Source organism: Bombina bombina, chromosome 1 (assembly GCF_027579735.1).
Source record: "Bombina bombina isolate aBomBom1 chromosome 1, aBomBom1.pri, whole genome shotgun sequence".
NCBI classification, from domain to species: Eukaryota; Metazoa; Chordata; class Amphibia; order Anura; family Bombinatoridae; genus Bombina; species Bombina bombina.
The window spans coordinates 1,184,964,920-1,184,979,194 of NC_069499.1; the positions used below are offsets into that span (position 1 = coordinate 1,184,964,920).

The 14,275-nt window shown below is 37.6% G+C and overlaps 1 protein-coding gene across 2 annotated transcripts in view; it reads right to left on the bottom strand.

The window, feature by feature from the left end:
- Window positions 1-3,514: 3,514 nt before the first annotated feature.
- Window positions 3,515-14,275, bottom strand: part of NMT1 (N-myristoyltransferase 1) — a 214,610-nt gene continuing 203,849 nt past the window's right edge. For both annotated transcript variants that reach the window (XM_053699844.1, XM_053699838.1), the window contains 4 exons: window positions 8,464-8,634; window positions 7,570-7,737; window positions 4,917-5,054; window positions 3,515-3,880 (listed from right to left, as the gene is read on the bottom strand). In XM_053699844.1, coding sequence (XP_053555819.1) covers window positions 3,860-3,880; window positions 4,917-5,054; window positions 7,570-7,737; window positions 8,464-8,634 — 498 coding nt within the window. In that variant the 3' untranslated portion in view covers window positions 3,515-3,859. The remainder of the gene's footprint in view (window positions 3,881-4,916; window positions 5,055-7,569; window positions 7,738-8,463; window positions 8,635-14,275) is intronic.

Below are 14,275 nucleotides of genomic sequence, written 5' to 3' on the forward strand. Positions count from 1 at the left end.
AGGAATTTAAGTTTGTGTGTGATGTCATCTAGTGTGGATGATTGAAGTGTCTCTTCCAGAGACTCAAACCAAAATGCTGCTGCAGCCGTGACAGGCGCAATACATGCAAGAGGTTGCAATATAAATCCTTGTTGAACAAACATTTTCTTAAGGTAACCCTCTAATTTTTTATCCATTGGATCTGAAAAAGCACAGCTATCCTCCACTGGGATAGTGGTACGCTTAGCTAAAGTAGAAACTGCTCCCTCCACCTTAGGGACCATTTGCCATAAATCCTGTGTGGCGGCGTCTATTGGAAACATTTTTCTAAATATAGGAGGGGGTGAGAAAGGCACACCGGGTCTATCCCACTCCTTAGTAACAATGTCAGTAAGTCTCTTAGGTATAGGAAAAACGTCAGTACTCGTCGGTACCGCAAAATATTTATCCAACCTACACATTTTTTCTGGGATTGCAACTGTGTTACAATCATTCAGAGCCGCTAATACCTCCCCTAGTAACACACGGAGGTTCACAAGCTTAAATTTAAAATTTGAAATGTCTGAGTCCAGTTTATTTGGATCAGAACCGTCACCCACAGAATGAAGCTCTCAGTCTTCACGTTCTGCAAACTGTGACGCAGTATCAGACATGGCCCTTGCATTATCAGCGCACTCTGTTCTCACCCCAGAGTGATCACGTTTACCTCTTAGTTCTGGTAGTTTAGCCAAAACTTCAGTCATAACAGTAGCCATATCTTGTAATGTGATTTGTAATGGCCGCCCAGATGTACTCGGCGCTACAATATCACGCACCTCCTGAGCGGGAGATGCAGGTACTGACACGTGAGGCGAGTTAGCCGGCATAACTCTCCCCTCGTTGTTTGGTGAAATATGTTCAATTTGTACAGATTGACTGTTTTTTAAAGTAGCATCAATACATTTAGTACATAAATTTCTATTGGGCTCCACTTTGGCATTAACACATATAGCACAGAGATATTCCTCTGAATCAGACATGTTTAACACACTAGCAAATAAACAGCAACTTGGAAATACTTTACAAAGTAATTTACAAATAATATGAAAACGAACTGTGCCTTTAAGAAGCACAGAAAAATATTATAACAGTTAAAATAATTAAGTTATAGCATCAATCTTTGTCAGAATATACAGTTTTAGCAAAGGATTGTTCCCCTCAGCAAATGATAACTAACCCAGGCAGCAGAAAAAAATACACAAATAAATTTTTTTTTTTTTTGTTTGTTTTTTTTATCACAGTCAATACAATCAGCACAGCTGTGCTGTAATGATTACTTCCCTCAAAAAAGGCTTTGGAGATCCCTGAACTCTGTAGAGATGAACCGGATCATGCAGGAAGAAAATGAATCTCTGACTGAGTTTTTTCTGATGCATAGTGAAAGCACCAAAATGGCCCCTCCCCCACACACATAACAGTGAGAGGGATCAGTGAACTGCTCTAATTTAAATCAAAACTATTGCCAAGTGGAAAAATAGTGCCCAAAACATTTTTTCACCCAGTACCTCAGAGAAAAAAACGTTTTTACATACCAGCAAAAAAACGTTTTACCTCAATAATTAATTGTCATTTAAAACCTATTGCAAGTCCCTGCAAATTAGGTTAAGTCTATGTATACAGTCTAAAAACCAGAGAAGTATAAAATATACATACATGACAGCCTGATATCAGCTACATCTACTGCATTCAAGGCTGGGTTTACATTATAACGGTATGGCAGGATTTTCTCATCAATTCCATGTCAGAAAATAATAAACTGCTACATACCTCTTTGCAGATTAATCTGCCTGCTGTCCCCTGATCTGAAGTTTGCCTCTCCTCAGATGGCCGAGAAACAGCAATATGATCTTAACTACTCCGGCTAAAATCATAGAAAAAAACTCAGGTAGATTCTTCTTCAAATTCTACCAGAGAAGGAATAACACACTCCGGTGCTATTATAAAACAACAAACTTTTGATTGAAGATATAAAAACTAAATATATCACCATAGTCCTCTCACACATCCTATCTAGTCGTTGGGTGCAAGAGAATGACTGGGGGTGACGTAGAGGGGAGGAGCTTTATAGCAACTCTGCTGGGTGAATCCTCTTGCACTTCCTGTAGGGGAGCAGTTAATATCCCACAAGTAATGATGACCCGTGGACTGATCACACTTAACAGAAGAAAACTCATAACCAAACACTCTGGTACAGAATCTCTAAAAATCTGACAAATCATGCAACAATGCATTTAGTCTATGCAAATAATAAAAAGACACTAAAAGTATAATCCTTCATTTTCCAGAGCTTCAGAAACGTATGTGCTGTGCATGTTTTTAAATGTACTGTCAGGCTGACAATTTGCACACACATGAACATGAAGTCCTCACTTTGTTCAAATGTTTCTGCCATTTACTTACTTATAAATTTAGCTTCTCACTCAATAACCATGGCTTGCTTTGAAAGTATGTTTTTTGTAATAAGAGGATTGCAGACCTATACAATCATTATCCTATAAATCCCCAAGCCATGTAGGTGAGAGATGGTGAGGTATACTAGTTGTACCACTTGTTACAGTTATCTAATTTACCATCACGTTATTTCTCCCTGCCTTTTTCTTATCGTAGGGAATCTAAAAATTGCTTAGGAGACAGCTTTAGAGTATGTTAATAAGACTCTAGGGAGTACAGGATCAATTTACTTTTACTTGATATGGTAAGCTGCAGTATTGTATTTTTTGTAACTAATCACATATTAGTCTGAACATGGTAATTTAGTATTCTATTTGCTGGATCAAATTGCATCTTACAAATATAATGATGTGGATACACTTCCATATTTTCTTATGTTTTATTGGTTTAGGCAATTATTCACAATAAAAAAACAATAATAATTGCACTGTTCCCTTAGAAAACATCTTGCTGCACAACTGGATGTAGAAAGCCAACCAGGAAATTCTTCAAATGTTGTGATCACTCACTTTAAAATCCAATATCATTGATTCTCAACATATGTGTAGGAGCAGAGACTCCGATGAGAGTGATGCATAAGAGAATGTAATAATGGAGTAAATTAAAAAAGGTTTTATAAGAACAATTTTCTAAATCTTGAACTTATATTTAAATTTTACTTTTTTTTTTTTTTTTTTTACTAATTTTAGGTTTATTAAAATTACTTTTGTTTCAGCTGTATATAACATTATTAAAGTGCACAAAACAATTGAGAAACTACCCTCACATTTACTTTTATTTTATAGTTTTACCTACCACTGCACTCTGGATCCGCTTCTGGGCTTACAAAGCCAAATACATTAAAATAAATAGTGTGGAGACATGGCTATGGTATTTGTGATGTTCTGGATTTTGTTGTGGAGAATATACAGGTAGATTGATGCAGCAGAAATGTGTATGATCCAATGGCAACTGATGCAACATTAACATTATGTGTCATGAACATATTTTTTAAAAGCAAAGTGTTACAAAGCATAACCAGTTAAGAAATGATACACCAAAGCCATTTTACATATTTATATATATAATATACATTTTAATATTCACCCATAACTCCTTTAGATTTGGATGACAGGAGGCAAGGAACAGTGGGCACAGTTTGACATTCATAGCAGGGTAAGGGCAGGGAGAGAAAACCCCCTAAAATCCTTGATTCAAATCACGCTATGGTGAGACTCCACGTTTGTCCCACACCACCCTGTACAGCTATAGAGGTGCCTAGGATAAGCACAGAATCCTAGTCTGCTCTGCAAAGCTGTTCTCTTCTGTATCCCATCTCTGGAAGGGAGCTGGCTGGTAGCCCATTTCACCCACTCTCCCTATTCCCTCCAGATATAGGTTAGGTACAAAATTACTGTAGAACCAAGCCCACCTATGAAAGAGAAAGACAGGAGGTTACAACAAGTCTCATTATACATAGGTTTTTTATTTTACTTGTAAAAAAAAGTTATTTTTCTTAAACAGCATTATGGAATATTTTCAATGTTCTCTCAGCTGAGAAATTTAAAAGGACCCTGTAGAAGAACTTTTAACGACATGTTTTGAGTGCTGGTGGGGGACATATCTCAAGTCACAGCATTCAGAAAATGAGTGATCAGAACATGCAAGTGCACACTACACACGGCCGTATGCTCAGCTAGTCTAAAGCACACTAACTTATCACTGAGGCATGTAAATAAAAGCATATTTGTGCACTTATAACTATTAATAAAGCATTTTCAGTGGCCACCATTTCAGTTTCAATAACATTGCAAATATCCTGCTAATACTTTAAAGGGCATTTAAAACTAATTTTGCAGCATTGAACACTTTGATAGAAGTGGTGGTTCCAGCAGTAAAAGCAGCTATTTTTAATGACAAAATAAAAGTCAAGATGATATATCTGTATATAAAATACACTCCAGCAGGTAAAATGGATCACATTACATAGTGTACCCTGTGCACTATGTAGTCCTATCTCTAAAGAAGAGTGGAAAAATAAAGTAAATATAAGAACAGTGTATTATGTTTACTATAATGGGAGTGTTTAAACAGAGTTTTAGTAAAGAACATTGGCATCCACAGAGATTCCTTGTTATTAAGTTGTAATATGACAAACTGCATCTTCATGAGGAAGTAACTTAATGAGGAAGTGTCGTATGGCAGAATCTGAAGGTGAAATCTCCTTACTTCTTGCCTTATGGGCTGACCTCATCACATTCAGTTTCCTTGGTATAAACACAGATCCTGTCAACTCTCAAGTGTCACTGTAGCTACTACCTGGCATTGTTTTCAAACACTGGTTCCCCAAGTTCTGTTCTATTTAAGTAATATATAAAAGTGTTTAAATGTATATTTTCTAAGGATTTGGAAGTCTTTATATTATAAAGGCAATTTGAAGGAATAAAGATAAAGTGTTTGGCTGTTACCTTCTCAGCACCCATGCTGGGGCACTTCCAATTGTATAGATAATACTGTAGGTTTCCATCTCCAATTCCAAATTTCAGCTTCTCCAGGAACGTTTTGTTTTCCATGAGATCCAGTGCATTGAACACATCAAATCCTTTCTATAAGCAGAATAAGGAACATGTAAGAGAGCAATCTGGGCGGTTTGTACCACAATTTACTAAAGATATAGGTAAGATATCATGATTGACATTTCTCTGACGGTTGGAGACTCTATTCTGAACACCTCACCCCAGGTCCGCTGTCTTGGGGTCACACTAGACTCAGAACTCACATTCAACCCACATATACAAGCGCTTACCAAATCCTGCCGTTGACAACTACGCAACATTTCTAGAATTCGTCCCTTCCATACTCAAAAAAACTACAAAAATACTTACTCATTGCCTCATTTTGTCACGCATTGATTATTGCAATCTACTCCTAAATGGCCTTCCAAAACACCGCCTCTCCTCCCTCCAATCTATTATGAATGCTTCTGCTAGACTCATCCACCTAAGTTGCCGATCTACATCAGCTGCTCCGCTCTGCCAGTCTCTACACTGGCTCCCCATACACTCCAGAATACAATTTAAAGTATTAACCCTAACTTACAAAGCACTCAACAGTTTAACTCCCAACTATATTTCCTCTCTCATCGTGAAATATTCCCCATCCCGTCCTCTTCGATCAACCTCTGACCTACATCTAAACACTCCTGTTATATCTACGTCCCACTCACGCCTCCAAGACTTCGCACGTGCTGCTCCTGTCCTCTGGAACTCTCTACCCCGCTCCATAAGACTGTCTCCAACCTTGTATAGCTTCAGACGCTCCTTAAAAACTCACCTATTCAGAGAGGCTTACCATCTCTCCTTCATCCGAATCAAACAAATATATGTACATGAACTGCCTGACTCACTGCTGCAAATACAACCGATGTAACAAGCTACCCCAACCTTATGTATCTGCACCCTTAACCTATAGACTGTGAGCTCTCCGGAGCAGGGCCCTCTTCCTCCTGTACTAGATTTGTTTTGTTTTGTATTTTATCACAAATCTTTGTCATTGTATACCCCTATCATTGTACCCAGCGCTACGGAATTTGGCAGCGCTATACAAATAAATGATAATAATAATATGGACTGAACAACAAGAAGCAATAAAAGTATCTGAACTTGTCAAAGAAAGTCTCAAGAAAGGTCACATTTCAGGCAAAAGATTTGCGGTATAAAAGCATTATCACGGTCAAATTTTATGGATTTAAAACTCGCTATAAAAGAATAATTTTACTTTTTGTTGTGGAGGATTGTCCACCATCACCAATAGAAATGTTTTATCATATGGAATATTTATGTTCTTTTCCATTTAATTATTAAATTATTATTTAATTATTAAAGATGCTTCAGCATTGAGGTTTTTCTACATACATGTTTAAACTACTCTGAAATGATTACAGGGGCAATAAAACTTAAAACTTTCATGGTTCAGATACAGCATAACATTTTAAGAGACTTTTCAATCAATTTCTATTATCACATTTACTTTGTTCTCTTCGTATGCTTTGTTGAAAAGCATACCTAGGTAGGCTCAGGAGTAGCAGTTCATTACTAAGCGCTAACTGGTTATTGGTGGCTGCACAAATATTTTTCTTGTCATTGGCTCGTCAGATGTGTTTAGCTAGGTTGCAGTCCATTTGTAGTGGTGTAAACAGTTTTATGCAAGCAAGTGTGTATTAATTAACACAGAGCATTTTCTTTATGCACTTTTATGCCCCTTTAAAATACCATCAAGTTATTATCTGTGTATGGACTAAATTTTGCCTGTCAACCCGAAGAGACAAAAATCACACAATAGAAACGTTATGCAAGGACAGAGTATCGCATATTAATGTACAGAAAAGTATCACAAATGTGCTAGGAATTTTAGATGAATCTCCATTGTAGTCGGTTACCAACAGGTACACTGATATAGCAACATCTAGACACAAAACTATAGTTATGAAGCAGAAATATTACAACAGTTTTGTAAGATCAGAAAACTCTGCATTTGGCCTATGAAAATGTAAGTTACAGTGTAAAGCAGTGCTCGATAAACCCAGGAGGCCAGTGGCTCCTAGAATTTTACCCCTGGCTCTTAGAAGAGACATTAAACCAAAATGTTTTCTTTTATGATTCAGATTAAACATTTTTAAACAACTTTCCAATTTATTTCTATTATCTAATTTGCTTCATTCTTTTAGTATCCTTTGTTGAAAAGAATATCTAGATAGGTTCAGGAGCTTGGAGCTAGCTGCTGATTGGTTGTTGAACTTGTATGTTCATTTTCATTGGCTTACAAATATGTTTAGCTGGTTCCCAGTAGTGCATTGCTGCTTCTTCAATAAAAGATACCAAGAGAATTAAGAAAAAAATTCTAACATAAGTAAATAGGAAAGTTGTTTAAAATGTATAATCTATCTAAATAATAAAAGAAAATGTTTTGGCTTTCATGTCCCTTTAAAATGTATGTGTTATTCTCCATATATCTATACATAACCAATACCAATGATTGGCTCCTAATTTTAAAAATAGATTTGTCGAGCACTGGTGTTAAGGGGAGATTTTCTCCACATTAACATGTGCCCAATTTACTTACCAATTTTGCCAGTATTAGAGCATCATTCATTAGGTCAATCAGAGGCGTTTTGGTGTGAACATTGTAGAAGGAATATGCAGCCTTTAGGCTTTTGTGGGTGGGATGGTTCATGATTGTGGAGGGCAGTGTATAGAAGCTCAAGAAGTCGGTCACCTCCCCATTTGGAGTCTGCAGATGCACAAACCGTAAATAAGGGAGCATTAAAATGGATGTTTAACAGTGTACAAAAAGCAGTGGTTTATGCTTAATAGAAATCATTACAATGTGTAGTCATAATTTTAAAAGGATTTTACCTTTTAAATCATTTTTTTTTTTTTACTTCATTTCTGCAGTGTCCTTTACTTCCTGTCCCAGCCCCTCAAGGAGGAGGCCTCAACAGAAAGGCAAAGGTATGTTTCTTTTGAAGCGTTGCTAGGAGACACCATAAAATATCTACAGTCAGTTTAATGCCCATAATCAATATATGACTTCTGCTGCAAAAATCATGTGACCTAAAACTTAAGTTTTGCAATGTCTGCTTGTTTAGCTGTGGGCAGGGGCTAGACTGTGTTTTTTAACACAGTGTTTCTTTTTAGGTTAACTTTAATCTAAAGTAAATTAATAATTTTTACTAAAGTAGTACTGGTTTATATCCCTTTAATTGTACTCATAAGAGCTAGGAATTCTGGAGGGAGGGATCAAAGCAGAAAAAAAAATTGTAAGGAAAGAAGGAGCCTCAGATCAAAAGTCTATTTCTACAAATCCAAGATTCAGAAAAATAAACCAACCATGCAGAAGTGGCCTCTTCTAAAAGAAAGTGGAATTTTTGTTAATCTCTCCTGCATTAAGGGTTGCATCAGAATTAATTTCTTTTCTAATAGACAAACAAGTGATATCAATGACTTCTCTAGTTACCTCCACAACAAAAGTGTCTATGATGCTTTCCTGAGGAAGCAGCCAGTGTTGGACCTCGTCCTCAGTCATGACTGGGGCCAAGTGGAACTGGGAGAGGTACTGATACAGTAGTTTATGCACAGCAGGGATGTGACGGAGCTCCATCGGTCTTAAACCAGATGTCTTAGGGGCCTGCAAAGATAAACACAAACCTGACATTAAAGGGACAGTAACCACTAAATATTTATAGTACACATACAAAAGAACACCATTTAAACATGTTAAAAAACAACATAAAAACACATTTTTTTTAAGTTATCTTCTATAAAATATCACGGAATGCAATAAAATGTAACGTATGGCCAACTCACCAGCACGTGCCATTTTGTCTGTGTGCCCAATTTGAAACTTTGCAAAGTTATGAAAGTTCACAATCTGCCAATCAGAAATTGAGCTGTCCTTTCTATGCAAATGCACTGCTCAGCTATTAATATAACAACTGAGAAAGTGCCTTCCCGTGCTTATAGACAAACTATTATAAGGACTCAGAGTGATTTGGTGATTGTCTCTAGCTTTTTACTTTCGTCTTGTTTTGTATATTTGCTAAATACATATTGGCCAAACCACCATTGGATTTTAACTTTAAAGCTGCTGCATATGGATTATTCACTACAGTCTGTGGAGGAACTGCACACAAAGAAGCAGTGCACAAATGCCAGAGTGCTTTTGGTGCTTTTTATTATATTACATTTAAAGGGACAGTAAAGGTGCTTCAAAATGTTACATAATTTAAGCACATGGTGTAGAATTATGTAACACAATTATAGTATTTTCTTTAAAAAAAAATATAGAATCCGACAGCTAAAAATGTACTTACCTTGCAAGTGTAGACGTCCTCTTCAATGCAACAGACGTGCAATTCAACTAAATGTAGTGCCAGGTAAAGCTAACTGCTTGCTACGGCATTGCCAGCTTGCTACATTTAGCTGAAGGGCATGATCAGGTGCACTGTGATTAGACAATGAGCCCATTACACAGTTGTTAAAATCTGCATCATGTGGTTGTCTACACTTACAGAATTGCAGCACAGTGGAATCTGTTTGCATTTTACAAACAACATATTAAATTACTTAACATTTTATACAATGTTTACTGTGCCTTTAATGTAATACTTGAACTGTAGAGGTGGATCCTGTGATATGAGTGAAGAGTACGTTTATAAGAGAAAGGTGCGAGAGTAGCGAGATACAATTCCTGGTTTTGAGCTGGCTCCATGATTGTTAAAGCTCACAAGTTTATTGAAAATGTTCTCTGAATAACACGTGTTGGGGCACAGAACCTTTCATTTGGAAACGAGAACATTTCTTTTGAATGAGAAGGTAAAATTCTCCAAGGTTTATTTTATTATCGGTTATTTGTAGAGTGCCAGATTCCACCACGCTATAAACATATGTGGTATACAAGGAAACATTTATAGGGATCAAATGGGTAGAGGGCCCTCCCAAGAGTCACACTGTGTAGGGACAGTCAACACCAGAATTTTTGATGTTTAAAAAACAAAATTTATGCTTACCTGATACATTTATTTCTCTTGTGGTGTATCCAGTCCACGGTTCATCCATTACTTGTGGGATATTCTCCTTCCCAACAGGAAGCTGCAAGAGGATCACCCACAGCAGAGCTGTCTATATAGCTCCTCCCCTAACTGCCACTACCAGTCATTCGACCGAAGACAAGCAAGAGAAAGGAGAAACCATAGGATGCAGTGGTGACTGTAGTTTAAAAATAAAACACACCTGCCTTAAAATGACAGGGCGGGCCGTGGACTGGATACACCATAAGAGAAATAAATTTATCAGGTAAGCATAAATTTTGTTTTCTCTTGTAAGGTGTATCCAGTCCACGGATCATCCATTACTTGTGGGATACCAATACCAAAGCTATAGGACACGGATGAAGGGAGGGACAAGGCAGGTGCTTAAACGGAAGGCACCACTGCCTGCAAAACCTCTCTCCCAAAAATAGCCTCCGAAGACGCAAAAGTATCAAATTTATAGAATTTTGAAAAAGTATGAAGCGAAGACCAAGTCGCCGCCTTACAAATCTGTTCAACAGAAGCCTCATTCTTAAAAGCCCATGTGGAAGCTACCGCTCTAGTAGAACGAGCTGTAATCCTTTCAGGAGGCTGCTGACCAGCAGTCCCATAAGCTAAGCGTATTATACTCCTTAGCCAAAAAGAAAGAGAAGTTGCTGAAGCCTTTTGGCCTCTCCTCTGTCCAGAGTAGACAACAAACAATGCAGATGTTTGCCGAAAATCTTTAGTAGCTTGTAAATAAAACTTTAAAGCACGAACCACATCAAGATTGTGTAAAAGACGTTCCTTCTTTGAAGAAGGATTAGGACACAGTGACGGAACAACAATCTCCTGATTGATATTTTTATTAGATACCACCTTAGGTAGAAAACCAGGTTTGGTACGTAACACTACCTTATCGGAATGAAAAATGAGATAAGGAGAATCACATTGTAAAGCAGATAACTCCGAAACTCTTCGAGCCGAGGAGATAGCTACTAAAAACAAAACTTTCCAAGATAAGAGCTTAATATCTATGGAATGCAAAGGTTCAAACGGAACCCCTTGAAGAACCTTAAGAACTAAATTTAAACTCCAAGGCAGAGCAACAGGTTTAAACACAGGCTAAATAATATAAAACGAAATTCCTGAGGAGGAAAAACCTAAGAGGATGCGCTTGGAACACAGGTTATCAAAGTAGGACCTATCACTTTATAATTGGGTTTGTACCCGTATGCATTAGTAAATATAAACAACACAGTGTTTGGTATGTGTGAAAAATTAATGACAATGACGGAAATAAATTGTGAATAAAACAGGTGCTCAGAACAATTCGTGTATGAAATTAGTGATACATTAAAATGTTCAGATAATCACAGATAAACAATGATATTTGTGATGAAAAGTAAAATATATATAAAAAGTACTTATCAATGTCCCAAAAAATGCTGTGGTGTGAAAAATAATAAGTGTCCAATCCTAATATGTGAACGGCGATGTGTTCAGGTGTTTGGCATGCTCCTCTTGTGTCCCGCGGTGCGATGGGTCAGGGTGTCTAGAATGGAAGATAAACAAGGGGCGCCAACAGTGTGAATCGTTCAAACAACAAATATAAAAGTGATGTGCAAAAAACTACTCACAAGGAAAGTGGCACCTTAAATGAATAAGGTGCGATAAAGCAGGATGACATTCAAATTCCAGCAGTCAGTACGCTGGAGGTCTCACCCAGAGGACCTGTGGAATCCAGATAGGCGTCTAGAAAGTGGCACCCATGTTTTTTAGGGCCAATGGCCGGACCAGGTGAGCTGCAAGCTGATAGGTGTTCTCCTGCTGCACTCACGCCGCCGAGACTTTTCTCCAAAACTGACACTGTCAGTGTATGAAAGGTTCCGTGGCAAATGTCCTGTTTCAAAAACAAGTGGATCGTGGAAAGAAGCAGAAATACCGGGTCGTGGTATAAAACAAACAGTATTTATTTTGCAACGTGTTTCTCAGTCTATTCCAGACCGTTTCATAGTTGTACGCTTATCTAGGGTAGAAACTGCTCCCTCCACCTTAGGGACCGTTTGCCATAAGTCCCATGTAGCGGCATCTATTGGAAACATTTTCTTAAAAATAGGAGGGGGAGAGAACGGTACACTTAGTCTATCCCACTCCTTAGTAATAATTTCTGAAACCTTTTAGGTATTGGAAAAACATCAGTGTAAACAGGCACTGCATAGTATTTATCCAATCTACACAATTTCTCTAGCACTATAATGGTGTCACAGTCATCCAGAGTAGCTAAAACCTCCCTGAGCAACACGCGGAGGTGTTCAAGCTTAAATTTAAATGTTGACATATCAGAATCAGGTTGAAGCATCTTCCCTGAGTAAGAAAAATCACCCACAGAAAGAAGCTCTCCTGCCTCAGCTTCTGCATATTGTGAGGGGATATCAGACATAGCTACTAAAGCGTCAGAGTGCTCTGTATTTTTTCTAGCCCCAGAGCTGTCTCGCTTTCCTTGTAACCCTGGTAGTTTGGACAATACCGCTGCAAGGGTATGATCCATAACTGCCGCCATGTCTTGTAAACTAAACGCCATGGGCGCGCTAGATGTACTTGGCGTCCCTTGAGCGGGAGTCAAAGGTTCTGACACGTGGGGCGAGTTAGTCGGCATAACTTCCCCCTTGTCAGTTTCCTCTGGTGATAAATCTTTTAAAGACAGAATATGATCTTTATAACAAAGTAAAATCAGTACATTTGGTACACATTCTAAGAGGGGGTTCCACAATGGCTTCTAAACATAATGAACAAGGAGTTTCCTCTATGTCAGACATGTTTAAACAGACTAGCAATGAGACCAGCAAGCTTGGAAAACACTTTGATAAACGTAAACAAGCAAAAAATAAAAACGGTACTGTGCCTTTAAGAGAAACAAATGTTGTCATAAATTGAAAAACAGTGATAAAAAGCAGTAAATCTTACGAAATTTTTACAGTGTGTATAATAGACTAACAGAGCATTGCACCCACTTGCAAATGGATGATTAACCCCTTTGTTTCAAAACCGGATCAAAAAAACGATAAACTTTTTTCAACAGTCAGTCACAGCCCTACCTGCCCATATAACGACTTTGGAAGGCACAGAAACCCTTTAGAGAGGTCCTAAATGTTCAGGGGACTCCTTCAGGGAAACTGGATGTCTCAAGCTGCAAAATCTAATGCGCATTTAGGCGCGAAAATAGGTCCCTCCCAACCTGTATTCACAGTGAGAGGGCCTAACAAAACTATCCCTAGGCAAAATCTAGCCAGCCATGTGGAAAAAACTGGGCCCCAATAAAGTTTTATCACCAATATGTATAAAAAACGTTTAAAACACTTCCAGCAAACGTTTTATTTTTCAGTAATGTGAGAAAGTAATAAGATTACCTTTTACAGCAAGCATGATACTAGTCGTTATTAAATCACTGTAAATTAGGCTTACCTTAAATAAATCCGGTATTAAACAGCATTTTCTAGCATATTCATTTCTCTAGAAAAATTTAAACTGCACATACCTCATAGCAGGAGGCCCTGCACGCCATTCCCCCAGCTGAAGTTACCTCTCTCTTCAGTTATGTGTGAGAACAGCAATGGATCTTAGTTACATATACTGAGAGGAGAAAGTTGGAACCTTATTATGATAATAGAATGTATAATATTACTACTTGAGTGTTATACAATATAGTAAATGTAATATGTCAATTTTTATTATTCAACACTCAAGGAGCAGTGCGTAAGCATGTAAAATACAATAAGTACAGTTTGTGACTACACCTTGCTGGATAAGCAGGTTAGTCACCCAAAAGGAAAGATGCTTATATGCACTGAGATAATATCATGTAAATTATGAATTGTAGATTACTATGACGTCAAGAACACGAATATAATTGTGTATAAAATATAACCTTTATTAGTATCTTTTAAAAAAGACAGCTTATGTGGATGGTGATGCTGCCCTCAAAAATTAAAAGCACACTCACTGTGTTAGTGGAATCAACAGCTTATGCTTTTATCTAGGAGAATTGTAACAGAACTTAGTATGGCTAATAGCGGTAGATTTCTAAGGAGCAGTGTACTAAAGAGTCTTGCTGAGTGATCAGATCATCTTTGGTATTTATTGGCTCTTTAGTAATTCCCAAATTATTGTGCCCAACTATATAGAAATCATCTTACGCTCAGTAAACACCTGCTTGTCAGATAACAATCTAAAACTTCTGATAAATTGAGGTGTCACCAA